At 38.2% G+C, this 27,220-nt stretch overlaps 3 protein-coding genes across 3 annotated transcripts; 1 reads left to right on the forward strand and 2 right to left on the reverse strand.

The window, feature by feature from the left end:
• Positions 1-29: 29 nt before the first annotated feature.
• Positions 30-12,028, reverse strand: LOC109007834 (palmitoyl-acyl carrier protein thioesterase, chloroplastic). The gene is made up of 7 exons (XM_018987698.2): positions 11,699-12,028; positions 3,443-3,913; positions 3,186-3,319; positions 1,218-1,331; positions 954-1,122; positions 793-861; positions 30-691 (listed from the first exon to the last, which is right to left on the reverse strand). The coding sequence occupies exons 1-7, from the start codon at positions 11,774-11,776 to the stop codon at positions 347-349; spliced, it is 1,380 nt and encodes a 459-aa protein (XP_018843243.2). The 5' UTR covers positions 11,777-12,028; the 3' UTR covers positions 30-346.
• Positions 12,029-12,799: 771 nt separating this feature from the next.
• On the reverse strand, positions 12,800-18,939 carry LOC109007656 (origin of replication complex subunit 4). The gene is made up of 16 exons (XM_018987422.2): positions 18,785-18,939; positions 18,449-18,539; positions 18,303-18,359; positions 17,306-17,353; positions 16,373-16,423; positions 16,245-16,288; positions 16,042-16,105; positions 15,757-15,843; positions 15,420-15,511; positions 15,225-15,306; positions 14,785-14,870; positions 14,568-14,677; positions 13,953-14,045; positions 13,792-13,856; positions 13,549-13,692; positions 12,800-13,241 (listed from the first exon to the last, which is right to left on the reverse strand). Exons 1-16 carry the CDS (start codon positions 18,892-18,894, stop codon positions 13,206-13,208), a joined length of 1,260 nt encoding a protein of 419 aa, XP_018842967.1. The 5' UTR covers positions 18,895-18,939; the 3' UTR covers positions 12,800-13,205.
• A 221-nt stretch (positions 18,940-19,160) lies between these two features.
• LOC109007893 (sec-independent protein translocase protein TATC, chloroplastic) lies at positions 19,161-21,189 on the forward strand. Its single transcript, XM_018987781.2, has 4 exons — positions 19,161-19,500; positions 19,572-19,882; positions 20,010-20,300; positions 20,758-21,189. The coding sequence occupies exons 1-4, from the start codon at positions 19,239-19,241 to the stop codon at positions 20,965-20,967; spliced, it is 1,074 nt and encodes a 357-aa protein (XP_018843326.1). The 5' UTR covers positions 19,161-19,238; the 3' UTR covers positions 20,968-21,189.
• The last annotated feature ends 6,031 nt before the right edge of the window (positions 21,190-27,220 follow it).

Genomic DNA, 27,220 nt, shown 5'->3' on the forward strand with positions numbered 1-27,220 from the left:
TATCGTTTACGTACTTCACGACGATTGTATGTAGAATTACTCATTCATCTTCTTGTTCTTTTCCTTTACAATCATCACCACACAACTTAAAATCACCTACTCACCCAGTTGGATCTGGGATTTTAGGTAACTGATGCGGTACAGTTGAAGTACTCTGCATCACACCTTGGGCAAGATTATTAGGATCTTCATCCTGCTTCGGTGAATCAACACATTCATGCATATTTAGAAATTTCTGGGACGGGGGACGGGGGTAATCCCATTTTTCCTTGATAAACCTCTTTTTTCTGCTCTGAGAGGTCTGAATTTACTGCTTCTAAAACCATTTAAGTTGGCTTATTTGTTTTTACGAGGAGGGGAATGGCAGGGTGGACATCTTTTTCTTCCATGCGGTTCTGCCTCTAACAATCTCTTCACTTCCACGCTCACCTTGAGTTTGCAGGAGATGTGTATACCTTAATGGTTCCTTCTTAAAGGGGTGCAGAAGCCCATTATTTTCGAGGATTTCTGATGCAAGAGAAAATCCATTGAGTAGATTAATGTCATTGGTTTGTTTCAATCCATCTTTCAGAACTCCATCATCGTCAGGATGGCAAAGCGACTGAACTTTGTCTGAGCTCCCACATTCCTTTCTGTATTCAAGAATGATGCTGGATAGTTGGTGAGACTCCAAAATCTCATCTGGGATGGTCTGTGGGAGAAAGAAGAATTGAAAAGGAAATGAAGTTACTCTAAAGTTTAACAATGGGTGAAAGAAGACAGGCAAAGATTGACTGCAGATTTGTGTTTTACCTCAAGCATCCATCTTACATATTTCACATTGTTTACATGGTGATTCATGTCCAAATCACTTCTCTTGGGCTGCCAAATGGAAATTTAAGTTAGTCAGCTTGTGCTTCATTTAGCTGTGTAATAAGCAGAATGAAGCAATGAAGCTCTGCTGTCTTTTTTACCTTCAAGTTGGAGTTCATATATCTTGCTTTGCTGTCCAACTTAATGATTTTCTCGGGAGAATCTTCATGGATTGCTTGCTTCTCTATGAACCAGGGTGATATTTCAGCCCTCACCTCTTCAGGCATTTTTGAGAGGCGCCTTGTTTGCTGGTTCATCATCACCCAGGTGCTGTTTCATGTTTCTAGTGTAAGCATTGATATATGGGAGAGAGGGATTTTAGTTTAGTTGAGTCTAGGAATCAAAGATATTTTAAGAAATAATACCTGGTGGCACGTGCAAAAACAAGGCCTGTGGCTTGACTTCGGACTAGCCAATCTCGCCGCATTCCGTTTTTCCCTGATGCTCCAACCCATGTGTCAATTTCCATTATCTCTCCCCTGCATGCAGAGAAGTGATGGGGATTAAAGCCTGCTTTTAAAGTAGGTAACTAATTGATTTAAGTTCAGATTGAAAATCCTTCTCTCTTTCATGCAGCTAAAAAAAACTTAGGTCCCTCAAAGACAGGAAGTAGAAAACTCCATTAAACACATCAAAGATATCAACTGTAGTGCTCTTCACCAGCGTCCACATGATGTCTCTTCATACCCCTACATATCATGATCCGTTTTCTACGCGTTCTGGGTTGTTTCAACCCTTTTGACGACCTATGCATGTTTTAATTTATACCGTTTTCTCTTAATTTTGTTGGTATTTTGTTTGGTATTTCAAAGACTTTGGAGCTTAGATCTATGCCAATACATCGTCGTCCACCTCCCACATACCTAGCCGAAAGCCTTCTGGCATCCATCTTCACTAACTGCCATTGCAAAATCTCTCCTGTCCTTTTTTGTCAGAGCTCCATGCTCCTCCTATTGCTCTCCTATTGTCGAGAAATACAGCTGTATGTTCTCTCATCCATGAATGCAGGAGAGAAGATTCTTATCAATTGTCCCAATATATAGATAGTTCTTGTGTCCTTTAGGTCCTTCATGCACCCGATGAATCGTTTTCGAGACAACCTTTTACCCGATCAGTTATGTTCTATTTCTTGTTTGTTTTAGAAGTGTAATCATTTGTTTTGGAGTTTTGGTTGAGATCCTCTTAACTCTTTTGTTGTGGTCCTGCTTAAAGACCTCACTACATTATAAATAATGGCATAAAAACCACTCCTTAGATAATGGCGACCAAGCACCATTTTCAAGGAATTAGAGGATCTAATCCAAAACTGATACATGGCAAGCATCTATCAGTTCTGAAAATCCTATAAAAAGGTCATTCCTTTAGAAAGAAAAAAAAGGAAGGATGGAAAAATGGGTTCTTACTCTCTTAAATTTCTTTATTGAGGAAAAAAAAACTAATTTAATCATCAGAGTGTCTCTAGTGACTAGTCTTCTGGGACACGACAGAATCCGGTGACGATTTTCTTGTTCTATAGAAAGAGTTTTCACCACTGCGAGAAAAGGAGGGAGTCATCCAACCATATTATTGCAAAAATGAACTATCACCCTTCAATTGTATCTTTTATTAAGTTCATTCTCTTTTGGCCGTTTTTTTTAAAAAAAAAGAAAAATACAAAGAAATCCTTTGGACAGCCTTTTGGTGATGTTTCGACATTTGGAGTATTTTAAAATTTTGTGAATAATAGTGAAATTATTTGAATGAATATACCCTCACTTTGACCACTCATATATTTATTTTATTTTATTATTTTTTTTTACTTAATGATTAAGAAAGTGACTTTTAATGTATTGGTAAATTCTTCTTATTTTTTAAAAATATTTAAATATGTTAAAAAAATGAAAATAAAAAGAAAGAAAAAATAAAAAGATAGATTTGTGCTAAGCGACACGCTTAACCGTCATTGCTTGGTGGCAGCCTAATATCACTCTTTGATAAAAGAGTGAGAAAAAATTAAATAAAAATATTATAAAATTAAAAAAATTGTTTGAATTTAATTTTTTAATATTATTTTTTGTTTTGAAGTTTCTAAGAATTATATTGATTTTTGTATTTGAAGAATTATTAAGTAATAATTAGATTCAAAATTAAAAAAATGTTTTGAGTTATGTTTAAAAATAAAATTATAAAAATTCAGAAAATTCTAGAATTCTAGACTTCGTCATTTAAAAAGAGACAGAACCTAAGGAAAATGTCGTTGTCAGTTAGTTTAGAGGTTGTAGAGGACTACGACTCAAAAAATACTGGAGTGGAGCCACTTAAAAGTTACGAGGAAGATGATAGATAGGACTAACCAGATTGGGTAGTGATCCACCTGAACCTGCATCCTCGAGACAACCCATATGAGATTATTCTTTACCATTCCGTGTGTGGCACCGAATCCATTGCTCAGAAGACCAGACATCCATACATGATTTAGTGCTGTTTCCTGCATTAATTGGTAAAGTCATTTATTTATTTATTTAGGTATGAGCTTCTTTCATGTCTATGTGCATGTGCATGTGCACATGAAATGGATTAACTCAAACAAACTGGTTTTGGTTTTCTTCACCTGAAGAAGATTCAAGATGCTCTCAAGAGTAGCAGTTTTATCAGGACCAACTTCATAGGACCTAATGACAACAGTCTGCCTGTACCCGACACCTCCTTGAGTGATGAGACCTTGACGATGAGGATCCACCAATTTCTTCCTCGTCGGAATATTTTGTCGAATCTCTTCTTTTGGGATGTACCCATTTTCCGGAACAGAAGTGATTGAATTGAATGTGTTTGCGACTCCAGCCGTGTGGCTCAGAATATGATCAACAGCAGCTTTAGCAGAGGACGTACCAATAATTCTGATGTTGTTCAGCTTTTGCCTGTTTGGTTCGTGACTATCTCTATTGGAAGAGCATCTTATTATGGGACAGGAAGCTGGATATGATGAGAAAAGAGCCATTGCTTTCCTGTTGTTGTAAATGGGAGGAGATTGGAACGGAGAAATGGGGTACGAAATGGTTTTGTAGACAGCAGGGGGGCGGATCTGTCAAAGGAAAAAGTTAAAAATTTAGAGCAAAAATTGAGGGAATTTTGTCACAAAGCTGAACTTATGGAAGAGGGTGCCCTTGTGTAATGCTACAAAAAATCTTTGGTGAAGAAATCTTAGGAGTGATCGACAGCCCAAGTTGGAAGAAGGGTTTAGTTTCTTTTTGGCATTTTCCTCACTGTGAAATGCAAAAGGAGGAATTGTTTTTTAGTGGTTCTCTATTGGAAAATAGGAGCAAGGAACATCGCTCGCTAAAAATCGACGTCCTCCTGTTTGTATGTTCCTAGAACTTTGCTTGGGTTTTTCGAACATTCCAAGTCCAAGGAAACATCCAAAAACGCAAAACCTCTTCACCATGCCGTTCAAAGTATGACTCTTTTAACTTTCAAATTATTACTCTTTTTGTAATGATACACCTTCAAAGTATGACTCGTTCTGCAATGATACAGCCAGCTCTGCTATGATAATATGTTAGCTGGCTATATGTAAATGTACATGAATATCATTTAAGGAGTTCAGGTCTCTTGAAGATGCTTATATGACAAGAAGTACCAAGATATGGGATTTCCATATGCCTGCTGAGTGCGTGCTCTCTGGAGGAATAACATATCCCCTTGAATTGTCTCCAAATCTATGATTCTATAGATGTTCAAGGCCACGTTTATTTATAACGTAGCTTTGTCAGGTTGAAGGAATTCTTGATAGAGAGCAGACAATCTGGGCACAGAGGATCAGGAAATTAGGCATGCCCACACTATGAAAAGAGACAGACAAGTAAAACTCAAGTCATACACCGTGAAGACAGAAAAGAGAATAGAATGAGATACCTTGGGAGACACAGCAAGACAAGCAGCACTTTGTAATCTATAATATACCTTTTAGCTTTTTCTTCTTTGTTTGGGGGCGGATGGGACTAAACTAAACTTGATCCCATGACCTAAACGTGTGCCGATGGTTTCTAAGTCAGAAGTAAAAACATTGTGATTCACAGTGATGAAATGGCACTATGCACTTTGGTATATACTATTACTAGACTTAGACTACCTCCATAGTCACAAAGTTCTTTCACGTTTCTTTCTTCTTTTAATATTATTCTGGAAATCTTTGTTGTTATGGTCAGAACTGTGCGCTTTCCTATACCATACAAATTCACGGAGAAAGCAACAAAATACAAATTCCTTGACAACAGAACCGTATGACAATATTCAACTTTCTATTCTCTACTAAACATTATGAGTCTATGACTGCTTTTGTGAATTAGAATTAGAGCACATACATGAGTCACATAAATAAATAAATAAATAAAAATGGAGAAATAAATGTAGACTAGACTTAAAAAGAAAGTAGATTCGAGCAATATCTTCAGAATATAAGCTTTCAGCATCAGAACCTACAATGGTTCTTCATTCATGAACCTGATCAATATATTCTGATGTTTACAAGCAATAGCTCCTTGTTTCTAAACACCAACCAGACGAGAGAACCAAAAAAACAAGAGCATAAAATTAACAAAACAGCTCCTATGACATTTGCATTGGAAGACGTTAAATGAGTTTTGCTAAAATCGAACTAGTTGTTCTCTGGGAGAGAGCAGCCAATTCTTAGTAAAAGGGAGATGCAGGAACGATTGCTGTTGATTCACTTCCTGCTGATTCACACTAACAAAGCAACCAACACAAAACAGGTGACATGCGGTGCTATAAGTCTTGCTCATTTCAGAACATGCATCTATCAGTGATACAATATTAATGACAAAACAGGTCAAATTTTGACACAAACCTACATTTAATGGAAAATGTATTGAGCTTCAGCCTCAATACTGCAGAACAGGTTAAGCTCTGATTGGAGCCTCTCAATCCTAGTTAGGCTTGAAACAATGCTGTGTAGGGGAGAGAGAGAGAGAGAGAGTATTTTGGACATTACGTAAATACCCTCATTACAAAAATCCTTACATGAATGTATTCATTTGTCATTTTTACATGAATCAACCCACTCTTTACCCAGGTTATCTTTAGTTGGAAAGCCACTTCTTGGAATATCAAGTGACTTCAAATAAATGACTGCTATCAAATCATCCATACAAAGGTGATAAACCTTGGGCAGCAATCTAACACCCAAACTACAATAATTTTTTTTTTTTTACAAGTAACCGAAACTACAATAAAATAAAACAATATACCAACAGCTACCTCACCAATTGGATTATTGAGGGGCCCCATGCGTGCAAATTTGAAGAGGTACCTAATAATCATGCAAAGAAATACAGTCTGATGCAAGTGCAAATGCAATTCCACCACACATTCAGAATCCACAATTCAAAGCATGAATCCAAATACATGGGCTTAGGGGGGGAAAAAAGAATCCAAACACATGGTACATGAAAATAAAACCTTAAAATATCCAGCTAAAAGAAAACATACAGAAGAAACTTAAGTTAAAGGCTTGATTCTAAAGAGATGGAAAAAAATTGCATCATAGACTCGTCTGCTTCCACTGAAGGTGTTCCCTACACTAGATGACACTCTTTTACGTCACCGTATGAAGTCTATGTGACAAAAACTTAGGCTGCGTTTGGTTCCCAAACTCAGCTGAGTTTAGTCTAATTTTAAACTAACTCTAACATCTAAACACCCAACTCTCAAATTACTAAACTCATCCCAACTAAAAACCTTCTTACACGTGGGATCCACAACTTTTTTCAACTTAAAACATCTTTATACGTGAGGCCCACAACCTTTTTCAATTTTCCATAAAAAGTACTAAACTCATATTAACATCCAAACACACTTTAAACTCAATTTAAATGGGCCTCACATAACTCCCTCCACTACTCAACTCACTAATATTCATCTGAAATGCCAAATAAATATAATCATCCCTTCCTAGTGAAGCTGCATTTAATACTAGTCCTTACAACTCCAAGTAGTAGCAGTATTCAAGCTTTTACTTTTCTTGCTTCCCTGTCTTCTTTGGCAAACAAAGGAACATTGGTTAACTTATTTGTACATTTTTTTTTTGATCGGTAAACAAAATTTTATTGATCAAAAGTGATACAAAGGATGTCCAAGTATACGGGACATATACATGAGCAATTTAAGTCTAGCTTAGGGATACAAGGAAATCATGAAAAGACCTGCCCTGAAAATCAATTACAATTGACCAATGGACTAAAGTATTAAAAAACAAAGTTCTAAGCTCTTCCATTGATCTCTCTTGATCTTCAAAGCATCTTGCGTTCCGCTCCCCCCAAATGCACCACCATAGACAAATAGGTAGCATCTTCCATATGTAGGCAATTTGAGAGTTGCCCCTAATACCTCTCCAAGAGGCTAAAAACTCACTTACCTTTTCTGGCATCACCCATGCTAACCCCACCCGTGCTAGGACCTCGGACCATAAGGACCTGACAATCTCACAATGTAGTAAGAGATGGTCTGCGGACTCACCACTCTTATTACACATATAACACCAATTCATAACTATGATGCCGCGTTTCCTCAGGTTATCTATGGTAAGAATCTTTCCCCACGTGGCAGTCCAAACAAAAAAGGCTGCCTTTAGAGGTGCCTTCGTCTTCTAGATGCTCTTCCATGGCATGGGAACGGGACTGAGTTGTGCACATGTAAGTTATTTATTAAAGTGCACTTCTCTCTCCTAAAATTTTTCTCTCCGTACAAGCTCCTCTTTTTTTCTGTTCCATCTTCTTTTCCTGAAGATTGGGGGTGATTCGTTAATGGCTTTAGCTCTATCTGAAGCCTAACGTATCATGGTGCATTAGTTAGTTTTCATTCGATAGGTTGTTACCCATGAAGTGCATCAGTATTGAGTCTAAAGTGTTTGAGGTGGCTGGGGTTGGGAGGTACGTAAACATTACAGAGAGGGGATGGAAAGTTGTAAAAAATTTGAGTTTGGGGGTTGGGGACAGTACGTTGGTTCTCTAATGCGTTGGAAGAGTGCTTGTTGTTAGAAGGAAAGGGATTCTATACCGCTTATCGGGATGGGGACAGGGGATACATTGCTCAAAGGTGTTGTAACTCCAGGGGAGAATATATGGCGTTGGTGGAGTATGGTGGGGGGGGGGACGTCGAAATTTCATCTTCATCCCAGGTGACAAGGACAGAATGGGCTGGAGAAAATTAGTGGAGGTGCTGAAGGAGGGCAGCAGTGGTGGTGCTTCAAGGCTGTCGTTACCATTAACGACGACTCAAAATTCAAGCTTTCCTTCGTATAGAGACATTTTGCAGGGGGGCAGAGAGTTGGTGAGGACTAGAGACGGGAATAGTGCTGAGAAAGTAGACCTGTTGAAGTTGAATAATTTTTTTATCGGTTGTCTAAGCAAGGTAAAGTTGAATAATTTTTTCATTATTTCAACAATTCTGAGCATTTTTTTATCGGTAAAAAAAAGTTAATTGATCATAAGAATAGGCAAGAGCCCAAGTATGCAGGACACATACAAGAGCAATGCCTATGCATGATACAATTCTGCACACATACTTTGTGCACTATCGTAGAACAAGGAAATTGAGATATCCTTATTTGTTTTTAGTAGATTTTGTTTTCATATATGCATATTAAGAGAAGAGACATCTCTAACAAAACAAATCGACAAAGGCATACCCTTTTTACCAAAAATGTTGGAGACCATCCACCACAACAGATACCTTCATTTTTCTTCTCATTCTTGAAATACGTAAATAAAGGATTAAAGTTATTCTGGATAGAAACTGAGGAAGTTCTGAAAAAAGAGAGGGGAAAATAAAAAGACAGGACCATACTGTAGCATGTAAATAGTTGGTGTATTTAACTATTAAAACTTGTATACCAAATTACTAGTGCAAAACAATAAGTAGAACCTTCAACTCTAGAACGTGGTTTATTACATAAAACTATTATACAAAGAAGTTACCTTCTTTTTCCTATAATCTCACCACAGGGGATGCTTTTTCTCTCAAAAGGTTTTCATCTATGGAAGTAGAAGTTGCCATGGGACCACTGATAAAAAAGTAAACTATTTTCACTACAGTAATTAATTGCAACTCTGGAGAAAACAATGTACAATACATCAAAATCCTTTTCCAGGACTGCAAAGAACATAAATTACAATCACTCAGGTAGAGGGAAATACCCCATTCCTCCTCTAAATGCATTAAAAGAACGAATAAATAAAAAATCTTGTCGGAGATTTATTATGGCAAATTACTTATAAAAAAAAAGATTTATTACGGCAAATTTGATTTTGAAACAACTTGATACAGTGTGAATTTTCTCTGTATACCTGTTGTTGACCCTTTGAAGCAAAATTAGGCCTCTGCTATACAATTAGGGATTCTCATCCAAGGAATGGTTAAGGCGTTGCTCAGTTACAACTAGCAACAGATGAAAAATGAAATATTTGACTGTGGGCTTTTCAAATTACAAAATTCACCCATCAGCTGCTTCCTCCTGCAAACCAATCAAGGCCCACAAGAATACAACAAGATATGAAAAATATCCTAGATAAAACTGAACTTTGAAGGAATTAATTCTTACTAAAAGTATCAACCTTGGGATAATTACCTTATGGTTGCAGTGATGACTTTCATTTGGATGGTACAAATCCACCTGAGTAAAGATATGGTACTCTCTCACCAATCACCAGAGTTAACCAGAATGCCATAATGGATATATCAAGTCCTTACCTCAGAAGTTTTTTTGCCACCTAGAATTAAGCTCTCGAGGTACTGAACTGCATGCAATCTGTAGTCTTCGTCTAGATGTTTTAGAAGTGCACTATGTACAAGAATCAGGCTGAATTTTTCTATCTAGCATCTGTGCATACAATCTCAAAGCTTCCTGCCAATTACCCATGTTGCAGTTTTCGTTGATTAAAATAGTGTATGTATACTTATTTGGAAGTATTCCTTTTTCTTCCATCTCCACAAAAAATTTGTATGCCTGATCCATTCTCCTAACTATGCCAAGACCATTTATGAGAGCATTGTAGGTGATGACATTTGGAAAAACACCCTTCTCTTGCATCTCCAAAAAATACATCAATGCCAGTTCTAGCCTCCCCTTCTTGGCATGCGCATGAATCAATATTGTGTAAGTCACAACTGAAGGGTTTAAGCCCTTGCTCAGCATCTCATAGAATACCTCTTTGGCTTTCCTAAGATGTCCATTTTCCAGATGAGCATGAATGATGCTAGTAAATGTAACATGATCGGGAACAAGACCATCACGAACCATTTTCTGCATCAAGTTAGTTGATTCTTCTAAATTGCCCGAATTACATGGCCCATTTACAAAAACGTTGTATGCGATCAAATCAGGTGGAATATTCCTAGCTTGCATCTCTTCTTGCAATCTGAATGCCCTGTATGTGTCACCAAGATTCAGTTCCCCCACTATCCGAGTTGTGTATGCAAAGCGATCTGGCTCCAACCCTTCTTGCAACATTTCATCAAAGAATTCCTTAGCCAGTGACAAATTTCCTCTCTTGCAAGACCCATTTACTAGAATCGTATAAGTAAAAACATCAGCAGAAATCCCTCGGTTGATCATTTCCTTTTTGAGCTGCAGAGCAACATCCAAGTCCCCCAACCTACAAAGGCCATCTATAAGAGTATTATAGGTAACAACAGTAGGAACAAGATTCCTATATTGTAACTCCCCAAACAATAGAAAAGCTTCCTGAATGTTCCCCAACCTACAATACCCGTATATTAGAGTGTTATATGAAACTACATCTGGCATCACAGTCTTATTTAACATGTCAGAAAACCGATGTCTAGCATCAGCCATTCTTCCCAACTTGCAAAGGCCATACATTAACGTATTATAAGTTGCCACAGTAGGGCTAGCTCTTCTAATTATCATCTCTTCCTCAAGACCTGTTGCCTCAACAAGCAATCCTTTGTTGCAATACCCATGAATTAATGGGTTATACGTGTATGCTGAAACTTCCAATCCCAACTTCAACATCTCCCCAATCAGCCCCTTGGCCTGCTCCAACTCCCCTTTCTTTGACAACCCATTGATCAACACATTATATGTCACATCGTTAGGAAAACACCCCCTTCTTTGCATCTCAGATAAAAGCTCGAGAGCTTGCTGCACTTCCCCTTCCTTGCAATATGCATCCAACAAAGTGTTATAAGTAACAATCGTTGGCTTAATCCCGCACTCATCCATCATTCTATAAACCTCTCTAGCTTTAGTTACAAGATTTCTATCCCTAAATATCCTAAGCATCCTATTACAAATTTTCACATCAGGTAACAACCCATTTCTTATCATCTTATTAAATACGAACAAGCATCGCTCGATCATCGATTTTTTTGTATACACCCATAACAAAAGATCGAGAAGCTTAGCTGAAACCTTGGGAACAACATACCCATCGACCAAGACATCCACAATTCCCTCCATTTTTACACTAATTACCCTCTCCACCACCCAATACGCCGGCCTCATCAAATTATTCTTGACAAGGATTTCGAGAATCACGCAAAACGCAAACTCAGACCGCTGAAAGTCCGGTTGGCACTCAGCCCATCGGAAGAACCGCAAAGCAATTCTGGGTCTAATCTGAATCGAACTAAGGACGCGGATAAACAACTCGGGGTCAATAAGCACAGGTCGGAATTGATCAGAGACCCACTTATTGTTACAAAAGATCCAGGGATTTTCTTCAAAGGTACAAAAAATAAGGTCTTTGTAATGGGTTTCAGAGTTCGTAACTATGCTGGAGCAAGTGGGGCAGTCATGAAAGGAAGAAAATAAGGGCAAGAGGAGGCGTACCTTAAGAGCAAATGGGTGCCAAGCAGCGGAGATAGTGGTAGAGGCTAAAGCTTTAGAAGCTCGCACGCAGAGGGTCATTGAGTAGAGAAGCTACACATGCGGGTAAGTGCAGAGAGAGAGAGAGAGAGAGAGAGATGGAACGAGAGCGTTAGACTTTAGAGATAGGCAGTTGCGGCTTTTGGGATTTGACAGAGAGCCATGGAATGTTGTCACTTGTCGGTGACGGCGGAGCTTTATTTTGGGATTTCAGCGCCCTGCCGCATAGAAACGCTTATTCTCCACTTCTCCCCCGGAGACGAGAATTAGGAGAGGTTGTAGAAGCAGGCAAGCAGCCATGGATTCTGGACTCGAGCCCAGGATTTCGGTTTGGGTCGGGTTTGAAGCAATGGGCTCTTCAATAATTAAACTTTAATGTTCGTTTTAAGGATACCCAATCTGATCATTATTATTTCTTTTTTAAATTTATCAAAATTGAAACATTATATACACCACATTATCATTTTGCTTTTATTAATTATTAAATAAATAAAATAATTGTGAGATTAAGGTGTAATATATAACATTTTATTGGAGTAAGAACTTTAAGAGCTTATATTATGCAAAAACTTCTATTAATATGCCACTTGACTCCCATGACTTTAGGTTTAAACTTTTCATGAATACTATTTTAATGCAATAAGTTGGATAATTAATGCAGAGACCACCACCTAATTTCATACATCTCACATTATGTGGTATATAACAAATGCACGTGAGCAAAGAAAGGAAAAAGAAGGGTTGGGACGCACGTAGCAAGAACCGCACCCTTTCATCAGACAAGTTCACGAGAGGTGGAACAATTTTGCATTAAGATAGCTCTCACCAAACACAACAATAACAACAACAACAAAAAAGCGTTGGCAACATTAATAGAGGTAGAAAGAAGTCTGTATATAAATACATCATTTATTTACAAGTAATAAAAGACTCAAAACACGTCAAAGGTATGTGCCTTGATTGATATAACTCCCAACTTTTAAAATGGACATATGGAGCTTGAAATCCTCCCTCCCTCAAAATGTATATGTATAAAAAAAATAAACAAAAAGGGACTCAAAACTATTTTATGGTAACTCAAATGACATGCTTCTGTGCAGTTTATCAATAAATAGTCTTACAAATAAATTTTTCAATACATAAATTAAAATAATGAAATTAGACTAAAAAAGGGAGAAAGATGGGAAAAAGAAAACAGGTGGGCCGGGCAGGCACTAGGCAGCCCATGCAAGTTAGAAACATCGTGGACGGAAAAAAGTACGAAAATTTAATTCGCATATAGTAGTAGTAATTACATTGGCATGGAGTTCTGGGAAAATCTGTGCATCTTGGTCAGCAGCAGAGTCCCTGTGATCCCCAAGTAGAATCCACATTCTCAACGACAACACGTTTCGCAATGGAGCTCCGAGTGGATCAACATTCTCTTTAGTCATCATCACACAAGCAGTGATCAAGTAGCCAACGATATATATTAAGCTTCTCGATCCATTAACTTCAGAAGAATGACCTGCCAAGATAAGCAAAATAATGCCTCCAATTGCTGAATTTCTCAGTTATCAGTAAATGCAAGGACTACAGAAGTTATACCGATAATTCGTGACCATAAGCAAAGTTTTAAAAGAAATGGGTAAAACAGCTAATAAACATGTTTTCGCAAGCTCCAAACAATTTTCATCAAGTCTATTTGGGTCTTACTTTATTTCAAATGGTCTATATGGGACTTACACACACTAGGCGTGTACTCAGCGTAACTCTAAAATGATATCTCATCGAGGGACGTATGCAAAAACACACATTTTCATCTAGCAACTTACAGGACAGGAACGATATGATTTCAGCCCCTGTTGTAGTTCATAGGATGAGATTAAAAGCTTCACTGGACGAAATTCCACAGATTGGTTATGCCCTCTGTTGTCTGTAAAACAGATTAATTCACGTTGTTGCAGGTGCTCAAATGCCTGCAGAAGTCAGAGCAAATCACATCAAAGTTATTACAGGAGACATAGGGAGAGAAAAACATAAAATACTTCATGCACAATCCGCAGAGAGATTCGTACCCTTAAGCACACATTCCGTGCATAATAATCAGATGTCTGGAATGTATCATGTATTCTTTTGTACTCTGCCAAGGAGGACAAACATGTAAGTAATTGACAAACTTGGTGATGCAATGGTAATGGAGTGACAACAAATGTTTGTGTGCCTCTCAGAAGTTTACCTGTCATTACAGAGTTAAAGTTGTATGAATTTTGCTCTTTAACTTCCAACCTCTTCATGCATACCAGGATATAAAGTTCCAAAATTGAGCAATCTGCTTGAACAGGTAGTGCGTGCATCGAAAATCTTTAGTTTAAGCTGGAAGCGAGGGTTAGATCATTGCTTGGCATGCATAAACAGGTATCTATTCAAACATATTTCATCGTAGAAAAATACATGCCAGCCAGGGAATTATTTGAAGACTTCCTCAATAATTCTTGCACATACATGGATTGATATGCTAAACTTGCATTTAGTCGCAAGAAAGATTTAAATATTCTACCTCAGGAAGAACTAACACCCATAGTAACTTCATTTATTTGAGCAGTAACTAAATAAAATTTGCAAAGCAGTGAACAGGAGTTAATACAAATAGTGTGCATAAACCATGTAGTGGAGAAGACTCCAAGAACTGAAGAGAATCCAAAAGGAAATGCTCAAAAATGTATTTTAGTATTATGAGGTAGAACTGCTAAATATTGGAGTAGGAAAGGCACCTCCAGGGGGGGATGAAGATTTATGAATACCATGCAAGCAGTACATGATTATCAAAGAAAAAGTACTTAAATCTTCCAACCTGTTATACATTCCAGCTTTGGCTGCCTTTGGATATTTGGAAGTGCAGTTTTGAAATTCTCAAGTGCTAGGAACCCAGATCCCAAATCCATATAAGAAACAGCACGGAATCTAGTTCATGATCTATCAGCAGTAAGTTTGGCCCAGAACGATACATGCTCATATGTAAAATTAAAATTAGTAGACATCCTTTGTTTCTAGATAAATGAAAAACTTACAGAAACCTCAGCAAGTGGTTGACAGTAGCATCGGAATTCATATATGTATAAATAGTTTGTTTGAATTTCTCATCTGCTAACATATTCTATAAAATGTCAAGGATTTCTTAACCAGATATGAGAAAACAGATCTTTCGAGATAAAATTTGCCGTCAGCTTCATTGGCAAGACATGAACAACTAATCTGTCTAAAATTATTTTGAACTTCCATCAAAATGATATTCACCTAAGAAGTAGCATAAGAACGGTGATTAGAGGGAATTGAACCTCTTATAACTAACATGCATCTCCACGTCTCAAAAAGAAGACTATATTAAACATCCCAACAACCTTATAAAACCCTTGAGAAGATGATTTTGAACACACCTAGTCATATTTTGTGACGTAAATGAAAAACACTTATATTAAATTTCCATATTGTTATATCATTGAAAGGATACTTGAAGTTTAGCATTAAATTCAACAGCATAGTCATGTGGAAGGGTCGAGTCTAGTGGTAATGATAAAATGTGCCCCAACAATCTGCATAGCCAGAACATAGAAAATCAAGACAAAAGCATTTATTACACTTATAATTCTTCATATTTGGGCAGAACCATGGCGGCATCTCTGATTCAAGCAATAAGCGTACTTACCTCTCCAAGTCTTCCTTAGAGGGAGGAAGAAACATCAGCTTTCTATGTGAAAAACGAGATCTTACTCTCTTTTCCAAAAGCTGATCGGCATCCTGCAAGCAAAATTGCCTAATTATTCAAAGCTCCAATGCAGTCTGCAGACATCTTTTTGCACCAAAACATTTATATGCAGTTTGCATATAACCACAATGGACAAAATTTCAAAATCATTTTACCACTAAATCATTAGGGTCCCAAGACAAGAAGGGTTCCCATGACTTCCTAATTTAAAAATTCATCGTGTGAATAAACCTGAAGATAACAAACAAGACAGGAAGAAAACTCCATAGCACCATACCAGTCGGCAACTCACACCAATGACAACAGCTTGTGATGTTATTGATTGCATTGCATCTAGCAGACTATAAAGTACTCGTTGTTTTCCCTACAAAGAACAACAAAAAATGAAAGTTCAAGTGTCATAATGAGAGAATTCAAACAGAGCAAACACAAATTTGCACGGGATTTTATACAGCTGATCATTGGTTCAGTCAAACAGAAGACAAAAAAAAACAAATATGAAGGTCAAACCCCAAAGCATCAGTACTGAGAAAGGAATTGGTACAAGATGGTGGAGTCTTACCTGAGCAAACAGGTCAAACTCATTCAGGACAAAAATAATTGTCTTATGCGCTAATCCACACTCCCTATAGGCCAGAATCACATATTTAAATCATCAAACAAGAGCCACTTTAAAGTTTTATACTCACCTTAACATGGCTATCATAAACTGGGAGTTATATTTAATCACTAAACAAGAGCCACTTCAAGAAAACTTTTACTCACCTTAACATGGCTATCATAAACTGGGAGTTATCATCAAAAGATGCCTAAAATAACCACATCAAGATCAGGAAATCAGAAGTATTAGTTGTAAGTGCATCAACTGACCTCAAATAAATTATGCATGTTACCATTTTTGAGAACAACAGGTCATGCTCTACACATAACTGTCTGGCAATTTCCTGAAAGATAAACAATCACATGGGATAAATTTCACAACATTTTATAAAAAGTCTAATGGAAACAAATGCTATAATACAAACATTGATAAAAAGTGGTAACATATTAATGCATATGCATATGCACCTGTTCTAATGTTTACAAGTGCAGGTATTTTGTTATATGGTTTTTTTTTGTGAGTCTGCATATAAAAACAATGGGTTAACTTATTATAGATAATCATCCACATGGAATCAATCATTGTTTGTATGCATTAGACACTATGAATTTTAGTCTCTAGACATTAACTTACACCTAAAACTACATACAACTTAATGGCAATCGTCCATATGGATTCAGTCCAGTCTGCTTTGTTATCAAATATGGCATATATTTTGAGCAAGCCATTGCTCTTGCATGTTAGCTTCTGCCTAAAACTCCATACAACTTCCGTACAAACAGTTTGTCTACCATCAAGACAAACAACTAACTCAGAAATTATTATCTCAATGCACTGGCTACATTCGGTCCATCATTTCCTCCTCTGATGCATCAACGAAAGAATTTAAGCTGCAAGATATGGATCTGTAGTACAATTGCAACAAGTGTAACAGCAATGTTCTACTACTTAAGTTGAACTATGAGCAGTGTCTTTCTTCTTTGTAGCACACAATTTGATTCTTGTTTTCAAAATTCTTCATTAACTTCTCAAGTATCAACGATCACATTTTCTTATGTATTGTGATTTAAACTCATAGCTCAACCAGCATATTTAGTTAGTTGGCAGTATGAATTTATGGTATAATAATATTATTTGATTTGGCAATATGACATGAAACTCCATGTTATTGAAACTAAATATGAGAGCATGCAGTAGAGGAGGGAAATTTTATGGAATATTGTACCTTAAAAGCACAGTTGTCATCACTGTGCAAAAGCCCACTCAACCTGATCTGCACAAAATATTCATTGCAAAGTAAGTTGCATGAGAAAAGATGTTTGCCACTGGGAATATCTGTGGCACACATTTTTCCTTGTTTGACAAAAGGTTCGACTTAACCAGAATGGCACCTTGAATTCACAAGGCTTGAGATTTGACACCACAGATGTGAGAGACAAAAGTCTGAATTTTTTCTGATAGTTGCTATTGAGTTTTTACATTACAAACAAAGGCCGATTTAGAGAATTCATAATACCTATTTTATAAGGAAAAATGTTTGTAGAACATTCCTAATTAATATCCTACAACATAAAAACTCATTTTTTCAAAAATGTTTCAAAAGCAACTCACAAACAAGGAAATGATTACCAATTCTACAAAATCCCAAATAAAATGCAAGACATTTTCTGTCTTTCTTTTCCTTTCTTTTCTTTGGTGGTGGTGTGGGGGGATGTGGGGGGGGAGGGGGGGGTATTGTAGCCATAACATAGATGAAACAGTGTATCACCAGACCATCGTAGTGAAATAAAGAGGCTCCAGTTAAAAAAATTGTTGATGTATTTGGTTGCCAAACTGGAATTATCATCCACAAATTTAAATTTAAACCATTGTTTTTTTTCCTTAAAAAAATGATGTAAATAGCAGCTTAAATGGGGTCGGTGTGGTAGGTTTCTACTAGTGGGTACATTAATGGATGCCATTTTATGAGTGCTCCAATTCGAGAAGGTGGATTAACATTTTTAGGCAAATCCATCAATGGATTGCCTAAATGCACCTCGAATATATATCTTCATTGAAATCCTAAAGCACCTTTATGCAATCTATCATTTCCTTTCCTCAGTTACCTCAACGAATAAAAAAAAAATTGCTTTAAAGAGACACTAATATACAAGATATGGGTTCATCTAAAAAAATTCATTTCAGATGCCCCGATTCAAAAGAATAAAAAGTTGAGTCCTTACGACTGAAATCATATCAGGATATTCCAGCAACAAGTCTTTGAGAACAAGCTCCAACACCTAACACCACGAGAGAGAGAATACAAATGGTAATTAAAGAAATCAACTTGCGAAATTCCAATAGAGTTTAAGAAAAGAGAAGCTCAAACCGCGATTTTCCCTGAACCACGGGGACCGAGAAGCAGGATCGAGTTATTGCATGCCTCAGTGACCGAACTCGATATAATGAACTTCAATTTACTACAAAAAGGAAATAGAATCGGTTTTTTAAAAACCTTGGGAAACCAAGCAAAATTGCAAACAAGTGTTGTTCTTCATTATTTTTAGTTAAACAAATTATTTTGATGAAAGTAATTTCCCCAAAGTCGTAATGATCAATTGGGCCACAATTATTTATTTTCTCCAATCAACTAATCTCTCTTTAAAAACGTTTTCTGGGGAACCAAACAGAGGGACAAGAAAATCAAATAGACAGAGAGTCGCACCTGTAGTTGCTCTCCGGAGAATCGGAAAGAGGCTTGAATACGAACGTAGGGTCACAGAGCCTGCCCCGGAGGAGATTTAGAGCTTCCTTCGCCGCCTTCTCTCTTCCCATAGTCGAAAACTCTGAAACCCAGACGATAATAAAATTGGCGGGAAAGGAAGTAGAAATATTTCGCAGGGCAGCCAGCGCATATATACTCGCTCAACCGGGTAGGCGGGCCGGTTTATGACATTTCATGGGCTCCGGGTGGAACCAAAATCGAGCCGGGTGATGACTCAAAAATGGGCTAGAGCCTAGTCTTCATACACCGAAGGCCCAAAATAGCAAAAATCTACAAGTTCTGCTACAAGTTCTGCTAATTGCGCTGCAATCCGAAAATTCAGAAATATCGGCGTGCCACAAGAGTACCATAAGAACCAATCGTTCAAAATCGCCAGAGAGTGAGAGAGAGAGAGATGGCATTGGGGAGCACGAGCACGGCTCTGGTCCCTCATTTGCAGCTCCAAGGTTGTTGTTTCTTCAAGCGACTAGCTTCTCTACCGGTCGACAGAACCTCGACGAGAGCAAGGTTGGGACTCAAAATCGGTGCTTCGCAGAGACGACTCCGCCGCCGGGGGAGTTTTACCAACGTCTTCTGCTTTGCCGTAGATGACGGCCTGAGAGATAAGCAGCCAGATTTGGGCGTTAGTGCTGGCTCCGCCGTCGAGGATAGGCCGGGTAAGCACCCAAAAACCCCAGGATGAATTTCGTGTGATATTGATCTGATTTGTGTATTTTGCTTAATCTAGATGTGGCTGATAGTTCGAAAGAAGAAATATTTGTGGAAAAATTGGACCAAGATGGTGAGCGGGGTGCACTGTACGAGTTTCTTTATCCCAGCAAAGAGCTTCTACCGGATGATAAAGAAATGACTATATTCGATCATCTGGAAGAGTTGCGCCAGAGGATATTCGTGTCGGTTTTGGCAGTTGGGGCTGCTATTTTGGGTTGCTTTGCGATTTCGAAAGAACTGATAATTGTTCTTGAAGCTCCTGTCAAAACCCAGGGTGTGCGGTTCCTGCAGCTAGCTCCTGGTGAATTTTTCTTTACAACTCTAAAGGTTAGTTCAATAATACACTTAACTATGTTTTTAATTTTAGGTTATGTACTGGTCCTAATTTAGTTGATTTAGAAACAAATTAATCTGCTATAAAGACAGTGATCGTTCTTCTAATGGTGTGCTGCAGGTATCAGGATACTGTGGCCTTCTGTTAGGAAGCCCTATCCTTCTGTATGAGATTATAGCCTTTGTTCTTCCAGGTTTGACTAAAGCAGAGAGAGGGTTTCTGGGGCCGATTGTATTTGGCTCCTCGGTGCTTTTCTATGCTGGTATCGTCTTCTCCTACTTGGTACTGACACCAGCCGCCCTAAACTTCTTTGTTAGCTATGCGGAAGGGGCTGTGGAATCAATATGGTCCATTGATCAATACTTCGAGTTTGTGCTTGTGCTCATGTTCAGCACCGGCTTGTCATTCCAGGTAAAGTGGGAAACTTGTTTAAATTTTATTTCTTTTCTTTTTCCTTGTGTAAGAGTTTTTTCTCTTCTTGGCCAGGAAATAAGACTATGGTTCACGTATAAAAAGAAAATATGAGATTATGGTTGAAATTTGAATGACTCTCTTTGTACTGAAAGAAAAGCTCTTAAAATTCAAATGATCATCTGAGATGAGAGTTTTCGTTTCTTCTTTGGAGATGTGAAATGAGTGCAATTCATTGACTCACGATGCACAGTAAAAACGCAAACAATTGATGCTCAAAGGTCTATCTTTTTGGCGAAGTTGGTATACAATTTTATCTTTCATTTAGAAGATCTGCAGTCAAATACTGGACAAATGGATGATAAATCTTCACTGCCCTAGTTCATTACAAGTCCATATATTTAAAACTGAGTTAGAAATTGCATTCGAGGGATTAAATTCTCATCGTATTCTGCAGGTTCCAGTAATACAAATTCTACTTGGACAAGTTGGTCTGGTATCGGGAGATCAAATGTTGTCAATTTGGAGATACGTAGTGGTTGGTGCAGTTGTAGCTGCCGCTGTGCTTACACCCTCGACTGATCCTCTTACTCAAATGCTTCTGGCAGCACCCCTACTGGGTCTTTACTTGGGCGGCGCTTGGTTTGTTAAGCTTACGGGGAGGTGAACCGCGACGACTTGAAAGCACACGACATGCTCTCAACGGCATGCATTTAAGCGGCATAGATCCTGTATATTCAAAATATAATGTCATATATAGACGAGGAACAGAGGATGAATCTCCTAAACGAATTTTCTAATCATTTTGTTCTTATCATTGTAAAAGCTCTCCAGTAGAAAAACAATAGTTATTAAATTTACGTGGTATCCAGTGGATTGATTTTTGCAACAGGTTAGTACCAAAAATCATATTAATAAGAAATAGTGTGAGAGATTTTGATTATTATCCAAATAATCCCTCTAAGGGCACTGGCAGTGGCTCATCAAATTATAGCTAAAAGTGTTAAAATTGATCTACATTGAACTAGTCAAAACTCAATGGCTTAAGATTTGAACTACAGTAATTCAATCTGATTCTCTAAATTTGGCCAGTGACCGTAGCAGTACCAAACATTATTTTATTGCATAAAATTGGCTCCAACGTCCCTTTTCTCACCTCGATTTTTCGCTTTCTCATTTTCTTTTCTTTTTCTCTTCCATTTCTCTCACTCCAAATACTGAACTCGCACCCTCTCCTTTCTCCCTTCCATTTTCATCTTCTTTTTGCACCCTTGCCGAACACGACCTCCCTCTCCCTATCTGTGTTTTTTTTCCTTTTCATTTTTTCCCATTTTTGTCTTCTCTCTGCACCTTCGACTCCCTCCCCCCCTCCCACGTTTTTTCTTTCCATACTCAGCTTCAACCATTTACAGAGAACCCATAGACTCTTTCAGCAACACAAAGTATCTGGATTTTGTAGGGGTGTCAGTATGTGACACGACCTATTAACCCAACACAAACACGACACGATAAAAGCAGGTTAGGGTTTACTCTTAATGGGTTCGGGTCAAAACGGGTTGACCCGTTAAGACACGATAGCTTAACGGGTTGATAACGGGTCAACTCATTATAACTCGTTATGATCCGTTATGAAAGTTAAAATTACAATTATACCCTTATACCTAAAAAATAAAATTGTTGGGATTTTAATTTCGATATTTTTATTGTTTAGATTGTAATTTTGGATTTGTAGTTAGTTTTATATTTTTTTATAGATATTGTGATTTTAACATTTATATAAAATTATGTTAAACTTAACTAGATTAAAGAGGTTAATTTTGGGTTTATTTCAATCCATTTATATAAATAGGTCAAAACGAGTTGACACGACACGACCCGTTATGTTATTGGGTTGTGTTAGGGTTTGAGATTTTGACACGATAAGCTTAACGGGTCGGGTTAGGGTTGACCTATATAGTATAATATACATGTCTTGACACGACACGAACACGACTCGTTAACACGATTTGACACCCTTAGGATTTTGAGGACTTGATTTTTGTCCTAGACTGCCAAGATCAACGTATGTCCCAATTTTTCCTTAGAAATACTAATCTAGGTGTGTGTTAAATTTTAAAACATTTGTGGGTTTCGTTTATTTGTTCAAAATTGTTGATTTTTTTACTAATAAGAGAATCTGTGATTGTAGTTGTCTATATTTTGATTTAATGCTTGTTTTAATAAGGCCAGTAACATAAATCTCTCTTTAGCGTGCATGATATATCCATAGCAGAGGAAGAAGAGGAAATGCAAAGTTGAAGCTCAAAAGTCGATTTGCCATGAATTTGTATTGTAAGAATGCCTATCCCCCCCCGGGGGAGTTTTTGCTAATCACATTTTTTGTAGTATACCCATTAACCAGATTCAGCAATCCTTAGTGGCCTTTATTATCTGAATGATTTTTGAATAAACTCATTCGCTATTAGGGGTGCTACCCGCCCCATACGGGGCGGGGTAGCCCCCACCCCGCCCCCCGCCCCCGCATGGGCGGGGGGTGAAGAAATGCATCCGCCCCCCGCCCCCCGCCCCCGGAGTGCGGGGGCGGGGGACCCCGTCCCGGTTGACGGGGTGCGGGTGGAGGGGGTCCTCCGTCCGCACCCCCGCACACTACTGGGCCTAAGGCCCAGAAGCGGTTTCTGGGCCTTTTTTGGCCCAGAAAACGCTGTAATGGGCCGAAAATGGCCCAGAAACAGCTTCTGGGCCATTTTAGGCCCATAAAAATATATTTTGCATTTTTTAAAAAAGAAGAGTTAAAAAAAAAATTTCATGAATGAAAATAAATATATACATACACAATTTTATATAATTAAGACTAATGAAATACTACTATAGAGTATAGACTACAAGTTTACTACCTAATAAACTAATAAATAATAATAATAACTAAGCTATTACAAAAATAAAATGGAAAGTCTAACTGTCTAAATCAAATTACAAAATTACAAATAAAAGTGTCCAAGGGACATTGTATCAACATTATAAAATTACAAATAAAATATATAATACATACATCTGATAGAAAAATTAGGGGCTCAAAAATCTACGAAATTAATAATAAAAAAAAAGATGCGAGCGGTTTGGGTCTTTGACTGTGACATTTGGGGCGGCCGGATGGGTAGTCTTGAGGCTTGAGCCTTGAGCACATGTTCATATAGCAGTGGAGGTAGACATCGTCTGAGTCGTCTCATGTGTTGCTACAACAATCAATACTAAAATTAATACTGATGAAATTGAAATGAATATAAATATAAATAATTATGAAATTGAAATGAATATAAATAAATCAAAATAATAAAATAAAAACAATAATTACCAGATAGTACAGATCCAGACTGATCACCACCCTCTTCGTCGGTCTCTTTAAAATCTAACACATCCGGAACATAAATATCATTTCCCATCGTCCAACTCTGTGTGCATATCAATGCCTCCACAGTTGTAGGAGACAATGAACTACGGAAAGGATCTAATATGCGCCCTCCGGTACTAAAGGCAGACTCCGAGGCAACGGTGCTAATAGGGATGGCCAATATACAACGGGCAATCTCAGAAAGGATGGGATATTTCTTTGATGCTACCTTCCACCATCCTAAAATGTCAAAATCATCATCATCTTGAATAAGATCCGTTGACAAATAACTGTCTAACTCTGAAACCACCTCCGTAGATTGATGGACTAGTGTGGGATTATGTAGCAGGGTTTTCGTCCATGCCAATCTACGCTTCTTTGTTGCCCCGGTGTCTGGAGGAGGTGTTGGGATATGTGTAGGTGTAGTAGATGTAGTACCATCCTTAATTACATTAAACTCATCATAAAATCTATTAAGGGTATCGCGGGCCATCTCACCAATAAGATCAGTCCAAGCCTGATCATACGCAAGTCCCAAACCATATAACATGCCAGAAATTTTTAGACGGGGATCAAGAATAGTAGCCACATATAACAAAATATTGAGTCTAGTCAAATCTCCCCAATACTTGTCAAATTTGACCCTCATGGTCAATGCCATCCCCCTCATCCTTAGATTGGAACCCCTACACATGTCGTCTAATTCTTCTTTCACCCTACATATTTGTTGATAAAATTCATGGCATGTAGGGTGCAAAGAAGCAGATAACTTCAACGTGACTTCATAAAACAGCCCGAGAAAATCAACAAATGTAGCAACTACCTCCCAATCATCATCATTAGGCAATCCTAAACCCCCGTGCTCATCAAAGTATTTGACATATTGAATGTCTTCATCACCCAATAATTGAAAGGCTTTTTTATATTCTTGGGCCGCCTCCAACATCAAGAAGGTTGAGTTCCATCTGGTGGGAACATCAGTACAAAGACCCCTCTTTGATGTTATGCCCACACTCTTCGCAGCAATTTTGAATTTCTCCAATCTAGAAGGAGAAGATCTCACAAATTTCACAGCCAATCTAACTCGTGCAACCGAGTTATCAACATCTTTTAACCCCTCAGTCACAATTAGATTCAAGATATGTGCAGAACATCTAACATGCAAATATTCACCACCCAAGAATGTCTTATTTGCCTCTTTAAGATAAGTCTTCAGATATCCCAAGGCGACATCATTAGACGAGGCATTGTCAACCGAAACTGTCAAAACCCTACTCAACCCCCACTCCTTGATTGAGGCCTCTAAGGCCTTCCCAATTGTCTCACCCTTGTGATCAGTTATTTGACAAAACTTGATAATCTTTTTATGGAGAATCCAGTCAGAATCAATGAAATGGACAGTCAAAGACATATAATTAAAATTTTAGACTGAAGTCCAAGTATCGGTAGTGAGCAAACTACCAAACCCGCCAATTGGCCCCTCAAAACATCTTTATCTTTCCAGTACATCTTTTTAATATCCTTTGCCACAGTGTGGCGAGAAGAAAGAGTAAATCTAGGTTCCAATTCTTGGACAAATTCTTGGAACCATCTCCCATCTACAAACTGAAAAGGTAGCTCGTCTATGACAACCATATGAGCTAACTTCCTTCTACACTCATCAACATTATACTTTGTATACCCCTTCAATGTTGAACCCCCACTACTCCCATCCGCCATTTTTTTCAGTCCAATTTCTAGTCTTGATTGACCCTTCTCCACTAAGGATCTTAATATTGGACTCTTCTTGCATTGTTCCTCTAAATGGACCTTTAACTGGGATGTACCATGTTTCCTATGGTGACATCCATATATTTTCCCACAATAATTACATTTAGCTTGTGGGTTATTGGGGTCACCACCCTCTAGTTTGGTAAAATGAGACCAAACTACGGAAACAGGTTTCTTACTTTGTGTGGGCTTAGGGGCGGGGCAAGGTGTATTCCCACTCCCAGGGGTTGGAGTAGGGTTAGGTTCTGGGTCAGGGGTACTGGTAGGGGCAGGGGTACTGGTAGGGGTGGGAGAGCTATCAGTGACCTCTCTTTGAGAAGACATTCCTGATTCCACAACACAACAAAAAATAAAAAAATCAATCAACATACGACATAATTCCAAACATGCACTTATCAATCACGTACGACATAATTCCAAACATAAACCCCTAAATTGAGTTAGGGGTTTCAATTGAGTTAGGGGTTTCAATTGAAACCCCAAACTGAAATTGGGGTTTCGGATTGAAACCCCCTCAATTTTAGGGGTTTCAATTGAAACCCCTAAATTGAGTTAGGGGTTTCAATTGAAACCCCAAACTGATTTGGGGTTTCGGATTGAAACCCCCCCCCAATTTTAGGGGTTCAATCCGAAACCCCTCAACTTGAGGGGGTTTCAATTCAAACCCCTAAATTGAGTTAGGGGTTTCAATTGAAACCCCAAACTGATTTGGGGTTTCGGATTGAAACCCCCTCAATTTTAGGGGTTCAATCCGAAACCCCTCAACTTGAGGGGGTTTCAATTGAAACCCCTAAATTGATTTAGTGGTTTCAATTGAAACCCCAAACTGAAATTGGGGTTTCGGATTGAAACCCCCTCAATTTTAGGGGTTCAATCTAAATTGAGTTAGGGGTTTCAATTGAAACCCCAAACTGATTTGGGGTTTCGGATTGAAACCCCCTCAATTTTAGGGGTTCAATCCGAAACCCCTAAGGCCTAAACTTGAGGGGGGTTTCAATTGAAACCCCAAAATTGAGTTAGGGGTTTCAATTGAAACCCCTAAATTGAAAATTAAGGGGTTTCAATTGAAACCCCTAACTCAATTTAGGGTTTCGGATTGAACCCCTAAATCAATTTAGGGGTTCAATCCGAAACCCTAAATTGAGGGGGTTTCAATTGAAACCCCTAAATTGAAAATTAAGGGGTTTCAATTGAAACCCCTAACTCAATTTAGGGTTTCGGATTGAACCCCTAAATCAAAACTCAATTTAGGGTTTCGGATTGAACCCCTAAATCAATTTAGGGTTCCAATCTACAAACAAAAACAAACACACAAGTACAAAGAAACAGACGAATCAAACACACAAACAAAATTCTCCACAGCACACAAATTCACAAATTTCCCATCCTCCATCTCCGATTCAACCCAACCTTCCTCCAATCTCCAATCCAAAACAAAAAAAAAAGAATGGGTTTCGGATTTCTTACCTTTGAGTGGCGGCGAAATCCCAGTGAGAGACGGAGACGGAGAAGTGGCAGCGGTGGTGCTGCTCGTGCGAGACGGAGATTCGACTGAGAGAGAGAGAGGCTTGTGGATGCGAGTGCGAGACTGAGTCAGAGAGAGTGAGTGTGAGTGATCGGCGAGAGACTCAGAGACAGAGAGTGAGAACGGAGAGTGAGAGAGGAGAGAGTTCGAGAAGGAGAACTGGAGAATGCAGAAATGAGAAATGGGAAGCAGACGCGGGGAAGGGGGGGGGAGTTTCACTTCTAGTGAAACGGCGCC

This window comes from Juglans regia, chromosome 13 (genome assembly GCF_001411555.2).
Source record: "Juglans regia cultivar Chandler chromosome 13, Walnut 2.0, whole genome shotgun sequence".
Taxonomy (NCBI): Eukaryota; Viridiplantae; Streptophyta; class Magnoliopsida; order Fagales; family Juglandaceae; genus Juglans; species Juglans regia.